This window comes from Notolabrus celidotus, chromosome 2 (assembly GCF_009762535.1).
Source record: "Notolabrus celidotus isolate fNotCel1 chromosome 2, fNotCel1.pri, whole genome shotgun sequence".
Lineage (NCBI taxonomy): Eukaryota > Metazoa > Chordata > Actinopteri > Labriformes > Labridae > Notolabrus > Notolabrus celidotus.
In genome coordinates, this window is record NC_048273.1 from 12,878,103 (window position 1) to 12,895,232 (window position 17,130).

The 17,130-nt window shown below is 40.3% G+C and overlaps 4 protein-coding genes across 11 annotated transcripts; 2 read left to right on the forward strand and 2 right to left on the reverse strand.

Annotated features, from left to right (window-relative positions):
• Nucleotides 1–2,603: 2,603 nt before the first annotated feature.
• On the forward strand, nucleotides 2,604–4,721 carry nr2c2ap (nuclear receptor 2C2-associated protein). The gene is made up of 5 exons (XM_034708771.1): nucleotides 2,604–2,710; nucleotides 2,896–2,986; nucleotides 3,415–3,520; nucleotides 3,617–3,684; nucleotides 4,146–4,721. Exons 1-5 carry the CDS (start codon nucleotides 2,673–2,675, stop codon nucleotides 4,266–4,268), a joined length of 426 nt encoding a protein of 141 aa, XP_034564662.1. The 5' UTR covers nucleotides 2,604–2,672; the 3' UTR covers nucleotides 4,269–4,721.
• Nucleotides 4,560–7,587, reverse strand: rfxank (regulatory factor X-associated ankyrin-containing protein). Of its 7 annotated transcripts, none has more exons than XM_034708712.1 (11): nucleotides 7,303–7,585; nucleotides 7,066–7,123; nucleotides 6,870–6,901; nucleotides 6,665–6,769; nucleotides 6,396–6,506; nucleotides 5,784–5,849; nucleotides 5,592–5,692; nucleotides 5,376–5,501; nucleotides 5,173–5,239; nucleotides 4,995–5,075; nucleotides 4,560–4,903 (listed from the first exon to the last, which is right to left on the reverse strand). In XM_034708712.1, exons 4-11 carry the CDS (start codon nucleotides 6,762–6,764, stop codon nucleotides 4,851–4,853), a joined length of 705 nt encoding a protein of 234 aa, XP_034564603.1. In that variant the 5' UTR covers nucleotides 6,765–6,769; nucleotides 6,870–6,901; nucleotides 7,066–7,123; nucleotides 7,303–7,585; the 3' UTR covers nucleotides 4,560–4,850. The 7 variants fall into 7 exon arrangements, with proteins under 7 accessions (XP_034564603.1, XP_034564612.1, XP_034564623.1 ...); XM_034708721.1 differs by having other exon boundaries at nucleotides 6,870–6,905; XM_034708732.1 differs by having other exon boundaries at nucleotides 6,870–6,917.
• Nucleotides 6,978–15,091, forward strand: borcs8 (BLOC-1 related complex subunit 8). Of its 2 annotated transcripts, XM_034708784.1 has the most exons (6): nucleotides 7,099–7,274; nucleotides 7,488–7,600; nucleotides 11,990–12,054; nucleotides 12,148–12,255; nucleotides 12,809–12,894; nucleotides 14,366–15,091. In XM_034708784.1, the coding sequence occupies exons 1-5, from the start codon at nucleotides 7,238–7,240 to the stop codon at nucleotides 12,870–12,872; spliced, it is 387 nt and encodes a 128-aa protein (XP_034564675.1). In that variant the 5' UTR covers nucleotides 7,099–7,237; the 3' UTR covers nucleotides 12,873–12,894; nucleotides 14,366–15,091. The 2 variants fall into 2 exon arrangements, with proteins under 2 accessions (XP_034564681.1, XP_034564675.1); XM_034708790.1 differs by lacking the exon at nucleotides 12,809–12,894 and having other exon boundaries at nucleotides 6,978–7,274.
• tmem221 (transmembrane protein 221) lies at nucleotides 13,016–17,130 on the reverse strand. The gene is made up of 3 exons (XM_034708690.1): nucleotides 16,466–17,130; nucleotides 14,875–14,960; nucleotides 13,016–14,056 (listed from the first exon to the last, which is right to left on the reverse strand). Exons 1-3 carry the CDS (start codon nucleotides 16,765–16,767, stop codon nucleotides 13,515–13,517), a joined length of 930 nt encoding a protein of 309 aa, XP_034564581.1. The 5' UTR covers nucleotides 16,768–17,130; the 3' UTR covers nucleotides 13,016–13,514.

Consider the following 17,130-nt stretch of genomic DNA (forward strand, 5'->3'; position numbering starts at 1 on the left):
CGGAAGTCTGAAACGGCTCGTTTCACACACATTTACAGAAAGGTGTAGAAATCAAAACAGAGGCAGAATGGATTTTTTTCATTCTCGGGGGGGTTTGTAGACATGCCAGGGACACATATTTCAGGTAAAGAACCATGAAAAAGTCAATTTTGCATGATATGTCACCTTTAACTGCACCAAGCGGGTACTGTGGGCATACTTAAACAGAACTGTAATGGTCACAATGAGAGGAGTTTTTTCGATTTAAACTGACAGCCTCAAGTTCTTCTTCGGCTGTGATAAAGGAAACACTACAGGAGCAATCTGTAGACATTATGACTTGTACAATGACTAATTAATTAATAAATTATTCATCATTTGTTATCAGTGGTGATCAGTAACAAAGTAAATGTACTTAAGTACATGTTTTGAGTATCTGTACTTTACTTGAGTATTATTTTTTGGGGGAACTTATTACTTTTACAACACTCCATTTGAAAGACAAATATACTTTTGACTCCCCTACACTTCTATCAGTGCTCTAGTTACTCACTACTTTTGCTTTGAAGTCAGCGGATGAGTTTTCTTTTCTTTTCTGAAATCAGATCCCAAAGACCATAAACTGTTCCTGTACTTGTGTTTGGTTTGTCTAAATGGTGAAGCCGTATCGTTGAGGGTAGAGCAAATGCAGAGCAAACATTATTCAGATCAGTCCGTTCATTTAGTCGTGGTGATGATGGCTAAGGCCGTGAAGGATGATGATTCTCTACCTGAGCACCATGGCCATATTTGAAGCCCACGTTTCAGGTTTTTCAAATAAAGAATGATTCATATTGTTGTAAATCTCTGATCTGTTTACCACACAAACTTCATCACAGCCTACAAAAAATCACCATCTAACCTGAGAAAGCATGACGAGGTATGTAGCTAACACAATGGTTTTATTCCAGATGAACATTTCAAACTTGTCTGTTCTTGTAGTAACTTAATTGCTGTTTATATTTCATGGTCTACTTTTTAGATATGAAATAATGTTTTCTAGATAAACATAATGTAGCAGAATGAACCCTCATGCATTCTTCACTGCACTCATGCTTTGTGAAAATACGTTTTGAGATATTTCAAAAAGTACTTTAAATACATTTGTATTTTTAAAAGCAAGTACTCCAGAACTTTAACTCAAGTCATAATTTGACTGAACAACTTTTACTTGTATTGGAGTAATGTTTGACCAGGAGGATATATACTTTGACTTAAATAATGAAGATGTACACTTTGGCCACCACTGTTTGTTAAACAGTAGGTTATTTTTAAGAAGTTAGAGTGAGCAAATGCCCTGCAGAAACCTCTGATTACTGCTGTTTTATATGAACAGGCCTTTTTGAAAGCTGCGTGTGGAAGTGAACAGAAACCTCTTACAGAGCACTGCCTGTCTGTCCTGCCAGACTGGTTATGGGTCAGACTTATACAGGATTAAATACAAATTGACAAGACAGATACAATGTGCAGCTCTATTTACAATAGTGATGTGTCAGCATGTAGAGTGAGTCGATGAAACCCAAGGCTAACTAGGGTTAAGCCCTGAGTAAGTTAGCTCATGGGACGTAACCCAGAAAGAAGTGTCAGAAACTCAGAGCACACTGGCAACCGCTGTGTTGAAGCGTAGCAAAGACAACTGAGGGAACATAAGGGATGCAATCCACATCATTGACAGAGGTGAAGATAATCCTTTAACATGCTCAGTGAGCAAGAAAGACCAGACATGTTTCCTTGTTACAGTGTTGACTGTGAGATGTCACATCAATATGGCCCCATACAGCCCCAATACCAGCTCATTATTCATCCATATGAGACCAGCATATAAATTGGTCAGTGGGAGCCCAAATGACTACTGAAGTTGGCACCAGGCAGAGTTACCAGCCCACATTTCTAACTCAACTAAACCCACTGATAAAGGCCAATAATCTCACAGATGTGAGACAAATACTAGCTTGCAATCCTAATTCTCGCTCAATCTCTAACACCTGGCAGAATATTATTGTAAGCCACAAAGTCAACACAGTGTGTGCACATTCTGCTGATCCTGGATTGGGAAAGCATGTATGCACCCCCAGCCCACTGCACAATTTTCACAGAGGCTGGGTCTCATCAGATTTTGTATTTCAAACGTATTGTGACAAAGCCTCAGCAGGACCTCTCCATCTGCAGCCATGATCCAAATATCTCACTCTCTCAACATGCAGATGCTTCTGTTATTCTGTGGTTCATCCAAAGGTTAAAACCTGCTCGCTGATTGACTCACATTTTTGTGAGGCCCAGATTATGTAGTGCTCTCTTCCTCATCGATTTCTATCTCACTGCCCTCTGTGTGTCCTGGACAACAATGAGACATGCAGGTACCAACAGAGGGGAGAGCAGCATATTAAATCTTGTTTGTCTGGCAGATGAAAACAGTTACATTATGTGTATAATTATGTGCTTTCAGTGATTAGTTTTGAGCCTTCAGGGCCTTAAATGAAGATGGATAGAAGTTATTCAACTGGGTGCCACTGCCAGCGTCTTCAGGTATTCACTGAACATTTTTGATGGAACATGACTGCTATCTACTGGTAGAAACAGAAACAACAACATGTGGCCACTGTCGTAAAAAATGGACCGTCGCTTTACGGTAATGTGTACTGACTGGATCCGGCATGGCGTCGTCAGTGATTTGCAGTGAAACTCAAAGCAGGTAAAGAGCAACTAAACATGTTTAACACTATTTTTGAAAGCATGGTCATTGGACTTATTCAAACCACTGTGTATTATTACTTCACGTTGTAACCACACGTAACACATGTCCTGCTGTAATGCTGTCTGAACCTCCTGCTCTCTGCTAGAGGAGATGTAAACTACATGTTCCCCCTGTCACATCAGGGTGAGTTCAGTCTTAAACAGGGATGTGAAGCAGTATGGAAAGAAGTTCATGTTTGACTGCAATGAGGAGACATGTTGGAACTCAGACCAGGTAATACTCAATCCTTTAACACATAACATACGTTGCTGTGTAATAAGGCAACTATAGTTTTGCAATATCCTAGTTAATGGAATGAACATACCCCATACAAAGACAATTATAATGATAATTTAACTTCAGAATACCAATTGAGATCACACAAAACAGCTTGATGTGATCGTGCTTATTTGTGAAAATCAAGTATTTTCTTTTTCAGACTAGCTGTACCTTCTATTATTTTTATTTTTGTAATACTTTGTATTCCTCTGTACTAAAGTTATATAAATAAATCCATGATGTTGAAAGTCTTTCTCTGTCCCTTTGAGTTTATTGATAGGTTAATAAGTGCCATTTATTTGTTTTGGTGTCATTGGGATCGTGTACAAAATATTAAACAAAGATGTTTGTAATATATTTTTATCATGTCATGTGTTTGACAGGGTGAATATCAGTGGGTGTCTCTAGAGTTTCCCCAGTCGGTCAAGGTGTCAGAGTTAAAGGTCCAGTTCCAGGGAGGCTTCTCAGCCAAAACATGCAGACTTGAGGGTAAAACACCCAGATTACATGTTTTAATTTTTGTGGATATTTAGGTTATTTTGTGGATTCCTGATGTGATTTTATACCCATTACTATCTTCTGCAGGTTGCCCGAAAGATGGAAACTTTACATTGATCAGCCATTTTTATCCAGAGGATGACAACTCTCTTCAGATATCCTTCAGTGTTATTTAAGGGTTTTGACAAAGAATGTTTAATTTGATACATTTTGCAGCAAAAAATCCTATACAACATTTTTTTCTCAATGCAATGCTAAATAGGGGAGTAAAATGTTTGTACTCAAATAAAAATAACGCAAAAAAACAAAACATAAGCTTAAACCAGCTTTGATAATAGAGCTACAAGTGTAAATTAACTCTTGATGTCATCAATCACAGGTAGCAACAATGCTGGTTTTAATCAAATTAAGCAAATAGTGATATTCAGCTTGCCTTAATACATTTTAAATACAGTCTTTCAGTCCACACTAGGCTAATTAAAGCAGCTGTCACTCTGGGAACAGAGAGTGTTCCCTGTTACTGTTCTAGATGGTTCATAAAAAGTATCCAACAATATTTTCCTGGACCTGCTTTTCATTATTACCATGCTTATCTTTTTCTTAACTCTACACCCACAGCTTTCCCATACAGGAGGCCCCTGCAGTGGACAAAGTTAAAATAATGTTTGAGAATAGTGCCGACTTTTTTGGGAGAATTATTGTTTATTCCTTGGAAGTCCTGGGGGAAAAAGCCTTATGACCATTTTTTAACCCTCTCATGAGAGAGGAAATGACCCTAAAGTAAAGTACAGGATGGTGTGGTGGCACATCTGTACTGGCACCTCTTGAACTGTTGTGAATGTGGCCTTTTTTGGTATGGACTCTTTAAGGGACATGTCAAGCCATCTCGCGGCTGATGACATAATCAGAGGAGGCTTGATAAAGAGCCTCATGTTGAGTTTCATTTGCAGAATTTACAGATTTCATCACACTCTGTATGGTTCGTTTGTGCCTTTTGAGTTGAATCACCATTCCAGTGGAACACACAATATAAAAATATATTTTTATTAAAACGTATCTCAGCGAAACAGAAAAAATCTGTTAAACAACTTTTGTATTTAGTCTTTGATTTTACATTGTCATGTATACAAATGGAATAAACTGTTCATAAAATAAAAAAACACTGTTCACTCAGTGTTAATCTCTCTACGCATAATGGTTGTCTATCACAATGATTTAATTCAATAACATAGGTCTTGGTCATCTTCCGTCCATCACCACATTCTGACAACTTGTTGTAGATCCGAGATCAACTGTGTCCATGTATTGATTTAAAGTGGTGTCATGTTGGCTGCTTATAGAGTTTCAGAATATAGTCCTCCAGCACTTTCTGAACTAGAAAACAAAAGAAATGAAAACATCTGTTACATTGACTTCCAATGAAAAGAGAACATACAGTGTGTTTCTGAAATAAGACAGTACATACTCTTTTTGTGTCCAAGGGCAACAGCTAAGGCCATGGGACTGTACCCAGAATCTGACTCAATAGTCATGTCTGCGCCTTTGTCTGCAAAGAGTACAGTTTATGCACTATTAAAGCTTTCTTCGGGCATTATAGTTATGTAGTGGAAATTGTGCTTTCATACCATGCACATGCAATTTACCTAAAAGTGCTTCTACACATTTGATGTGGTTCCCTCGTACAGCATAAAGAAGAGGAGTACCACCATTCTGTGAATGGAAGACAAGAGTGTTCATTAAAAGCTAAAAGTATTGCATTGTAGTTGTGCTCCAATTCATACACAGTGTAATCTGGTTGTTCTGCAACATCTGATACTCTAATCTGACAATGAGAGTCATCACGTACCCAGTCATAAGTGTTAATGTCAACTCCATATTTCAGAAGAGACTCCACAATGTCCACATAACCTCCAGAGCTGGCCAGTGTCAGGGCACTCTCCCTCTCCCTTGCTATTGTTTTGGGGTCTGCGCCCTGAAATGAAAAAGTAAACATTAGTGAGATGGTGCATTTGTCTTGATAACATGTTAATGCCTTTCTGGATTGCAGTGGTTTATTTCTTGCCTTTTCCAACAGGAAATCAACCATTGCTTTCTCTCCAAACGCAGCTGCCCACATTAGAGGTGTGAAGCCCCGTTCATCCTGTTTGCTGAGCAGTGAAGTGTCTATAAAAATGACGTAGTAGGGATTTAGTACAACTTTATTAACACTATGTTCTACTGCATGGTGTCAAACAGTGACATTCAGACTTCTCACCTTTTATCAGGTGTGTAGCCACTTGTGAAACCTCACCCTGAGCTGCCAACTGATGTATTGACAGAGCTGATTGAAAATAAGCATATTTTAGTAAGCTCATAACAACAATTTCATGGTTGCTTGTAGTGTGACAGTCAGTCACGTCTCGGAATCGAAAGCTTTTTCACTTAGTCTTGTCTTGGTCTCGGACTGGGCGGACTCCATATTTTATATCAAGACCAGTCAAGACCACCACTGATGCACTCTGTGTCCCTGTCATTACTGTGATCAAAGAAAAAATGAAACTTAAGGAGTCAAAAGAAAGGCAACCAAGACAAACCAATATGTGTTTGTTGCTGTCAATAGTAATCAAAGCAAACTTAAATAAAATAAACAGAAATCTTTTATTTTGTTAACTCTCATGATGATTTTTCATTGATATATATGGTGGTCTTGGTCTTGGTCTTGACTCGGTCTCAATCCCTAAATGTCTTGGTCTCGTCTTGGTCTCGGTGCACTCTGGTCTCTGACATGTCTTGGTCTCAGTTAATGTGGTCTTGACTACAACACTAGTTGCTTGTATAAAATGTTTTCTCAGTACTTTGTCACTAGAGCATCTTTGCAATTACTCACAGTCTAATGTTGCTGGCCGCACTGTAACCTCATTCCCACGCTGCTTGTTGGTGAGCGTGGTGGAGTGTTTGAACAAACCATCCTCATCCACATCCATGTTCTCTGGAGACAATGGAACCATGCGGATGAACCACAGACATGTCAGTGGAAGCAATACACTGTTGTTTATTATGAACACAGTAACAAGAAGGACTTCTGATACTAAACAGAACATGAAGTATAGAAAAAGAGAGGTTACAACGACTTGATATGACATGATGTGCAGATACCATTGGATCTCTCATCTCTGGGCTCGGAGGGACAAGTATTCGCATTAGATGGTGGAATATTTTGTCCATCTGCAACCTCTTCATCACCTTCGGCCTCCATGACCGCTGCAATGAAAACAGACGGGAGTTTATACATAATGTGGTCCTGACATGAAGAAAAATAAGCCACACAAACTTTGTGTGGCTTATTACATGGTGAACTCACCGCATCCAGCCTCGCAGTCTAATCGGCCGTAACTTCCTTTCGGGAAAACTGAAAGTAAATTATTTCATACCAAACGAGATACCTTTCTTGCCACTAAAGTGCACCAAGACACACAAGTCATCGCTCAGCTGTTAAACTACTCGACATCTGCCACATTTTTTACGAAATAACAGAAAATACGTTTGATTCAACTCACACGACGTTTCACAGCATTTTGTACTCTTGGAGGAGGAACTCTTCTTTTTGTCTATGTTCTGCCCGGAACATTATCGAGGTGACACATGACAACAAAAATACGGAAGAAGCGAGAATCAGGTGACACAACTCGCTTCAATTGTGTTGTGTAAAAAAAAAAACAAGCCTGTATTATGGAGGACCAAGAGATGCAGCTGAAAGTCAGACGAGGTAGATAAATAAATCACTGACGACTTACCTCATTGCTGCTAATGTTGTTAGCTGTTCTAGCTTGTATTCTAGCTATTAAGCTAATGCTATGTCATTTAAACGTCAACACATTTGCCTCTCTCATGCTGCTGGATGTTTTCTATAATGTTGTATTTTTCTCTCTAACTATGGCCTTGTATATCACGCATTTGTCTGTGCCGTTTTCTCCTGCAGTGTCAGACAAATTCACGGAGAGTATGTATGTCCTGGCTAACGAGCCTTCGGTGGCTCTGTACAGACTGCAGGAACACGTCAGAAGGTCCCTGCCTGAGCTGGTGCAGCACAAGGTATCTACCTTTATCATGCGCTGAACCGTGTAGTCATTGGACATTGTAAAAAAAAAAAAAAAAAAAAAAGGCTTATAACATAGTTAACATTTTGCTGTTCCAATAGCCTCAGATGTTATTGTATACATGGACATACAGTGTGTCTAGGGTTGCCAACTTTTTCACTACTAAAGGGGTTTTTCCACAGCAGGAACTGTACCCCAGAACTAGGGACTTTACCCTTGAACTACGTGCGTTTCGACCGTAGGAACCAGGGTCTAAATTTAGTTCAGGGGTAGATAATCTCCCCCCTGAAAAGCCCCTACTGGGGGAGTAGTACTTTTCAAAGGTCCTGGGACTTTCGGTTGAACGTAACAGTGTTTGTGGAGTTTACACAGTTTTTGAAACAAAGAGGGAGTTCCTGGGAATGCATACTAGTTGCATGTTAGTTTTTTATTAAGATATCAAATTATGATTCAATATCATTTATTTCCTCCATACGTCATTGGCCTGATTTACTGCTGGACTTCAGCCCGTGGTCGAACCGCAGACAACAATGGGGGTGCAGGAACCTTTTAGTTCAGGGTAAAGTAGTTCTGGGGGCTAAAAGACTCCAGAACTCTTGGGCGAAATGCACCTTAAATAAGGGACAGGTGCACGGTGCCATGGTGGTGTGAGCATGGTGGTTGAATTCAGAGTATATTCTGATTCTGAGTCAACTGGAAATGCATAAAGTGTTTATATTCCCTTTAATCCTTACTGTATCATTATGTAACCTCTTATAAATAAACCTCAAAGAAACCACAATTTGGCTCTTTACATCAAAAAACAGGCAAAAGAAAAATTAAATGAAAAAAGAGGAGTATGACTCACCAAATGTACTTTTTCCATGAATACTTTTTGCTGCTCTTGACTGACTCAAGCAGTCTTCTGTCCTTTTGCAGACCCAGATAGAAGTCCTTACACGACAAGTCACAGTTTATAGATATTTGAAGTTCATTATTGATCGGCTCTGTGCTGCATCTGTTTCTTGAGTCTGACCATTTAATGGCCATTAGAGAGAAAATCCTTTCCACACTTTTTTGCAGGTGTGATTGGCACATGATCTGCCACTGCCGTTTTATCTGATCTAGGATCTGTAGAGTGCAGTCTGCTGTATTTACAAGAGTTCATAGTCAATATGCAGGACAATTGAGGTCCCATATGAGACAAACCGATTTAACCCAATATACGGGATGTCCCGGCTAATACGGGACAGTTGGCAACCCTAAATGTGTCACTCAAGTATTTCAGACTAACGTTAATTGACTACATACAAAAGCGTGCATGGTATGAGAAAAATATGCTAGGTGCGATTATGATGTCCAACATTGCTGTAATGATACAACGTGCATTAAACGATATAAAATCAAATCGTGCATAGAAGCTCAAACATGCAGCTTTTCCTCATAATTGCAATGTGTTTCTCCAGAATTCAAAATAAACCCTAAAACATTTTGTCACCACTCAATTGGCACCAATTAATCTGAAGGTTGCCAGTAGCTAGCTTGAGCCCTATCTGCCTTCATCAGAGTGATGTGAAAGCATGGCCTGTATACACAGGCTTCCATCCAAACAGTGAAATGTACCCACGTTGAGTGAGAGAGCATTGCTGAACTCAACACATGTTATCTCACTGTGATGTGATGAGTTCAGATGTCTGTATTATGTATCAGCAATGCATATAGGGTACTTAATCTATAAATGGTAGATCTTTAAAATTACCAATTATAATTTCCAAGTCATTTCAGCTGACATAGCATTAATCTATTCCTCAATCTGGGGCTGGCTCATGTTGACTCTAATGTTCACTTTGATCAACACTACCCACAAAAGTCTGTTTATCTTTGATGGGCCCTATTCCGATGATCTTAAAAGCAAGTTATGGTGCAAAGTGCATTGAGACATGTCTAACTAACTTTTGCTAGACAAGTGGCACACAATCAGAGGATGGTTGGAGCTTAAAGGGATATTTCAATTTTTTTGAAGTGGGGTTGTATGAGTTACATTACACTAGTGCTTCTGCTAGCCACAATGAGTGCCGGTGACCTCTTCCCCTTTTATGAGCAAATTCCCAGATGACCGGCCGGCAAGCTAGGCTACAATTTTCTGCAGACGGGACACCTGTTTCGCGTAATTTTGCTACAGTTGAGAAAATATGGTCCAGGCACTCATCACGGTGCAATTGCATGCTCTAGAAAAAATTGCAGCTCTTGCCTTTGCCGTCAGAAACCCCCTTTGTTTTTGCACTATTTTCGGACCCACCTCACTGACCTGTGTTCTTCCACTGCATGAGCACAGATACACGTGTTTTCTCTCACTCATTTTAAGGGCAAGGCAGGCCTGCACATTGTTGTTTACAGAGCAGATTTCATCCTCTCTACCTGAATAGACCTTGTTTGTGCCTGCATATTAAATGTCTCTCCTTCCATTGTGCCCCTGACTAAACAGGACACACGCAGGTTGTTGTATGAGTAATGATGATGCATGGTTTGATATGAAATTCTCTGAAACGAGCACACTGTGCAGCAGAGATGAATAGTGACTTTCCAAGTAAACATTGAAGCTTATTCACACACAGGGCTCAGCAGGGTAACTTCATTCATTCGTTAAATCTTCATGCTGACTCATCATCTGTATCAGACAAGATCCACAGATAAGTTAATTGTTCTCTAACTAACATCCTATGTGCTTACCATCAAAGACAGATAGACGGAGCACACATGATGGAAAGCTTGATGCCAGTAGGCTGGAGTTTGGCCTCTGCAGGGAAGAGCAGAAGCATGGCATGTGAGGACATAGCAGTTAGGTTGTCCTTGTCCTCTGACATCCTTACATCCACTTTATACTGAAAGCAGTGTCATGATGTAAGGAGACAATAGAAACAAAAGCACTCTAAGTACAAAAAACTTGGTTGAATATATCAGCAAATGAGTGGGAGCACTGCTGCATGTCTCTGTAAAACAAGCAGAGAACTGTGGGCTTTGAACAACACTACTAATTTGATATGATCAAATTAATTTGATATGACAATTAACTCATCCTTCCATCTTGTCTGATACAGATGATGAGCTGGGGTCAAGCTGGGGAAACGTTCATTAAAGCCTGGGTTGGCAGTCACGGAAAACTAGCTTGAATTTGAATGTAGTATTTCCTCAGGACTCTGTCTAACCCCTCCCCCCCTCCTCTCGGACTCCAAAACGACGCCCACACTCACATGCACGAGTACCGCTGGTTCGCGACCATATTATCATGACTGATTCAAAACCGGTCCTCAGCACATCGTTCGTGTTTTGCATTACGTCAACTCATGTCTCACTCAGCGGTAAGAAAATACCAAAACATTATCAAAGTGAAAGTTACAAACACAAACAAACATGAAATGTACGCGCAGGAGGCGGGCAGAACTGCAGGATGGGATTTGATTGGTGTTTTCCCAGGTTTACTCTGGCTGTAGATAGGGGCTTTTTTTTCACTCTTTAAAGAACACATTATGTATTGATTGCCATCGGGACATAAAGATCATTTTAACCAGTATAACAAAAAGTGTATCTAAACCTGACGACCAACCCCAGCTTTAAAAAATACAATCTATTAATGATTATTATCTAAAAACTAAAAATGCAATATAATCCACAAAAGGAACAGAGGGGGGAAAAAGTATAAAACTGTGTCCGACTCAACTCATAAATCTTGTGCAACAATGATCTGGGCCAACACAAGTATCAGGACTCAATATCTGCAGATACTCAATAAAAAAAAAAAGATTAAGATTGGGGTCCAAAAGAGCTGATTGGGACATCTCTACTCACCATCTCACTAATGCGCCCTCTAAATAGCAGGACTTTGCTGGTCCATGGACTTAGGACTTCAGACCAGGTTTTAGTTAGTCCAACATGCCCATGAGTGCTTATGTATGCACGAGTCATTTGCCTTTTGTACAACACGGACACTGGCATTAAAACATGACAACTGCATCAGGGTTAAAATAGGCTGACACTTGTACCGCACGCCAGGGAGCTTTGTGCTGGGTGTGCGACTGGTCCTTAAATTACCTACATTACAAGCATGTCATTGCTGTCATATAAAACATCCACTCTAGCTGTAGTGTTAGTTGTTGCTATCACTTTCTTATACTCCTCCATAGCTGCTTTCTTCTTTGTTGTTGAAGTTTTTACAGATTAGACATGATGTCAGTTTCTATGGAGAGCTTGTGTTTGATGATGAAACGTGTGCTTTGTAGTCCAGTTTCACAACAGAAACTTGATTATGTTATGATAAGTTATCTACACAGTTAAACCTTTAACAAACATATCCAATTGTATTATTATGAAGTTTGAATGTATTTATTTTCTGTCTTTTCCTACATAGACAGACATGCAGAGCTGGGAGGAGCAGAGTCAAGGAGCTATCTACTCTGTGGAGTACGCTTGCAGGTGAAAAGAAACATAACTTATGTATTTCTTCCAAAATCCAGCTTGCCTTACTCTTGATCTTTAACACTTTCATTGGTCTGTTTGATATTGCAGTGCCGTGAAGAGCATGACAAACAGCAGCATGTATTTCAAAAACATCGACGGCCTCCTCCGTCAGGCCATCAGCATGAAGGAACAGATCAGCAGCACTCAAGGTCGCAGGTAGGAGGCAGTGCTGAACATGTTTGTGTTAACTCAGGAGCTTTATCTCATTCATGTCAGGGTACTAGAAGGATTTCTCTCACCTTGCTGAAAACTCGTGCTTAGAGAGTTTCTTATTGGTTGGAGGAGGATTCAATTTAAAAGGATCTTTCCTCAGCAGTAGAAAAAACAAGCTGATGGAGATGCTCTCATAGTTAAGATCATTGTTCAAAAAACCAGAGGGTCACCAAACCCTATAAAATGATGGTCTGTGTTTTTCAGGGTTTAAAAACAGAAATATGGTTCCACCCTGCTCATAATCATCTTTTGCCTTACATCATACCTTAATGCATGCATTACATTTGCTTCCTTTTGTTTCCTTCCCTCCTTCATGTATAATCATTGTTGTCCATTACACTTTTTTGTTGTATTTGTCTTTATTTTATGACATTTGTTCCCCCAATAACTGCAAAACATGTCCAATCCTCTGCAGAGCTCTTTGTGGTTGTTGGGAGATTCATTTTTTTCTCTTTCATTTGTCTGTTTCCAAATGACTCCTGCATGACACTTAAAGTGATGTGAATCCCCCTCCCAGTCCCCTTGCCCCTGATTCACATGCCCCACCCTCTTCCTCATGACCTCTGCACAGAGGTGTCCAAGGTTAGTGGTCCCTCCAGATACGATGATATGATCATGTTTCCATCTGTATTTTGTAACTTTTTACACTTGCTTTTCTTTTATTGTTGAAATGTATATTTGAATGACAAACAGTATTTGAGCAGGATTTTAATGTTTTATTGAGATGACATAAAGACAGCCTACTTTGAATCTATATTATTTTCAGAAATTATTTTAGGTCGATATGAAATACACAAATAATAAAACAAAACAGCACACGGTGCACAAATATTTGGCAAAAAGCTACCAGATACAGCAGAATAAAGTATTTACATTATCACAATGAAAGCTATACATTTGTGGGATTTATACTGGGGCAACATTGGTGTTCATAATGGAGTTCAAATCAAGTTCATCCATAGATAACACTAAAAAGTTCTATAAAAGTTGTGCTGAGTATCTTCGAATGAAACTAATAAAGTTGTATACTTCAAAGTAGATCAGTGGGCAAAACTCTGGTATGTGTTTACGTCTCAGTCCTCCTGGAATCCATCATGATCCACATGCTGAGTGAAAGGATACAAATGAAAGTTCATGAGAGAACATTTATGTTCACGGTCTTCTTCTCGAAGTCTTTAACCACATGCTCAGCTTCCTTTATCTCACACAAGAGTTGAGTCTTTTGCTGTAATCCCAGTCTTGCGAGCGAGAATACTCCTCATCTCATTGTTGACCCCATTCCAGGGTTTAGCCTGGGCTTGCAGTAAACCAGATTCAGTAGACAGGGTCCTGTGCATTCTGGGACCACTGCCACCACTGCTGTATCCGTCTTTATCACTAGTACGGCCCTGGGAACCTCTATCAGGCGAGTACTGCGGTTGCTGGTGCTTCTCTCTGTGTCTCGGGTTACCATATTGAGGGTAGGACATCGGATGTTGTACATGAGATTCAGTCCGGTGTATTCGTGGTTTGTCCACGCCGATCTTGAGCTCACAGGGTCGGGGGAGAGGTTTGCTGCCGCCTCCGTGGTCGTTCTCATAGTGAGTGCCGAGGTGGTCGGTCTTACGCTGCTTGGCACCACAAGTAGCTTTAACCAGAGAGTGGGTCACAACAAACAGGAGGATTAAAATCCCAGAGGAGAGTACGCAAGCGCTTGCAATTCCGGTCTCCAGCTCAAATATCAGGAGCACGAAGATGGACATAGCTGTGAAGGGAGAAAAGAGTGGAGGGAAAGAAAGAGGATTTAGGAACACAAAAACACTTAACGTTGACAAAAATGCTGTGTATCTTTTAGTGAATCTTTAATGGGTCACTCTACTTTAATGCCTTGAAAAGTTATACATTGTTGATGAAATGTTCTGTTCAGCCCACTTGTTCTGAGAAAAGTCGTCATATATATTATTGATCCTATTTTGTTGCTGCAATTTTGGATTCATCTGGTTTTACAATTTCCACCAGCATTAAAAAGGTTTTATCTCCCTGAATTTGATCTGATTCTGGTCTTTGCTTCCAGAAAAAGGACTATGGACTCTGGCACGCCAAAGGAAGCTGGAGAAAAGCACAGCTCCGGGATGTGATGGCCGGACCCTCCTGAGCTGCCGGTGTTGCTTCCACAGTCCCTTTACTTTACTACCTCTTGATTGAGGTTGAAGTGGGGTCTTAAGGGCAACACCTCCTCATCACAATGGAGTGACTGCCTCCAGTGACCCCCACCAGTGCAAGCCGCTCAGTGGAACAGAGCAACCAGAGCACTGCCAGGGCCAGCATTTAAAAACACTCAAGTCATGGACGCTGCTCAAAGAATGCATTGTTCTCTTAGACTTGCTGGACAGACCGGAGGGAAAGCAGTTGAGTTGTTTTTGCCTCTGCTGCTGGAAATCCTCAGTTCTGCCTATGGTTTGGACATTAGTTTTCAGGTTTCTGTGAAATAGTTGCTACTTAAAGTATTTACCAAGTACTAAACTAGAAAATCCAGCATGTTTTAAATTCAAAGAACTCTCTTTTTCACGCATTTGTTCTTACCTGCCAAATAAACAGAAACCCCAATGCAGAACAGTCCTATAGCCACGTGTCGAATAGACCTGCTATCCAAAAGGAACCAGTCTGCTCTGTGGAAACAAATGTCATATGTTTAATGTCAAAGTGCAAGCATGTCTACAGTTTAACCCTCTACTTTGGTTTTCTTACTGTGGTAAATGATATAAAGCATGATAAAAGCATCATTTTTGAGTTTCTTTTATACGGCATCTTTCTATTTTGCAATCAAAGATTTCTTTAGTCCTTTATTTATCAACACATACATTTGTTCATCAGAACTTTAAGTGAAATATTCTGGTTACTGGTAATTTAGTTTAAATCATTTAATACTTTGTCAAGCTCATTATTATTCACATTTTCTTGGAATGCCCCCTCTGTCAGGAGGGAGGTCCTGGGGTATGTTGTTGGATTTGTAAAGCGACGTGGGAACGGGCCAGCCACAGACCATGTGCTGGGTGCATAATGAGAGGAAGGCCATTGTTTAGAAGGGATTCATAAGGGATGAGAGGTGGGGGTCGAGCAACAACACTGCTGTATGGGCCTCTGAACTCTGACACATAAGGAACGTGTCTCTAAGCTTCTGAAACTAAGTTTTTCTTTTAATAAAACTTAGTCTGTCAGGATCTGCTGCAGTCTGCCGAGGAGGATTAAAAAAAAATTGTGTGGGCAAAGGCAGAAAAAGATACTGAATACAGGTCACAGGCCACACGTGGTGGAAATAGACACCTATGCAGGATTTAATACAATTTTGTGCTGCAACTTTACCTAAAAACTTAATAGAAATTGTATGTTTCATTGAGGTGTATAAGGTATTAAGGGTGTAGATCTACTTTGTATGGCTTTGCTTTGATTAAGACTGAAAGCTCTCATGTATTGGTTTGTCTTATTCAAATTTACAGGCGAACATTCACTTTACCCTCAAACTATAAAACGAGAATAATTATCAACAGCATAGTGTTTAAAACAACTCAAGGTAATGTTCTCCCCTTTCAGGATTTCTTATAGACATGTATTGGATTGTGTAGCACAGGTTTCTATTGTTATGATTATTTATTGCACTATTTCACATTTTGTTAAAGTGAAAGTAAGCCATACAACATCTCCTTCACAGTAAAGCAACTGTGACCACTAGTGACACTAGCAAGATAATTGAATGCAACAGTGAAACAAGTTTGCCCAATTAAGTCCAGTATTTGCTAATGTTAACTAACACTAGCTTAATAACTGCCAGACTAAGTAGGTTTACAGCAGCAAAGCTCCCGTGTGAATTAAATTGAGCAGAGGATGGATTTATGGCTTACGAATTAATCCATCAGTTTCTTGGGAAACTTTTATGATGGTTTGTTTTTTTTAAAAAAAACGTAGCCTACATAGTCATGCTGTAAAAGTCTCATGTCAAGTTGGTGGTTTTCAGTTGCGCATTAATATTGTAGGCCTAATTAGCTGTTATTCGATCCCAGGTGTGTCGACCGGAACTATCTATCTTTGCATTTTTTGGGAGCAAGTGCATCACTACACTGAGTGAAACGGCCTAACAGGACATTCACAATTCTGGAATAACAGTCAGGTTTAGTACCTCTCAGTGTCGTGCTCTCCTCTGCAGACTTCTGTTGAGAAATAGCTGTGGAGCAGACACACCACCACAGAGCTTAAATGAAGTGTGAGGGACAGAGCAGAGAGCACCGCGGAGACAGGCAGCAACACTGCCCAGACCTTGGGAGGTATGACCGCGGAGGTGGACGGGGGAGACTCCTTTATTGCCACCTGTTGAGACTGCAGCTGGAAAATTAAAATGACGGACAAAACAGACATGATGGCGGATAGAATCCCCAGTAAAGACAGAACTATTAGAGACCGCTGGCTGTACTTGAGCGTCATGTTTATCCCAAATGTCCGACCGTCCAGAGAGAGACAAAAAGTTTCCTTGCACTGCTCGCAGTATTAAAACTCTTCTTCCCCGAGTCTGATCCTCTCTCCTAAAAAGCGCAGCAGCATTGCGCGGTGTGTTTCAGGATTGCTCGGTCCGTTCGGGATGAATAGTTTTCTCTCCAGCATGGATTTCTTGCAGCAGCCAGTTTTCTGTTGTTGTGGAGCGCCCCGCTGCCCGGTCCGAGCATGTGATGTGCTTTAAATCCCCAGATTAAAAACTTCGTAACAACAATGGACTTTTTCTCTTGGATCATCGGAAACAATGCGTTGACGTGCTCCTGGGAGAGGCACAGCTCCCTGACTAAACACAAA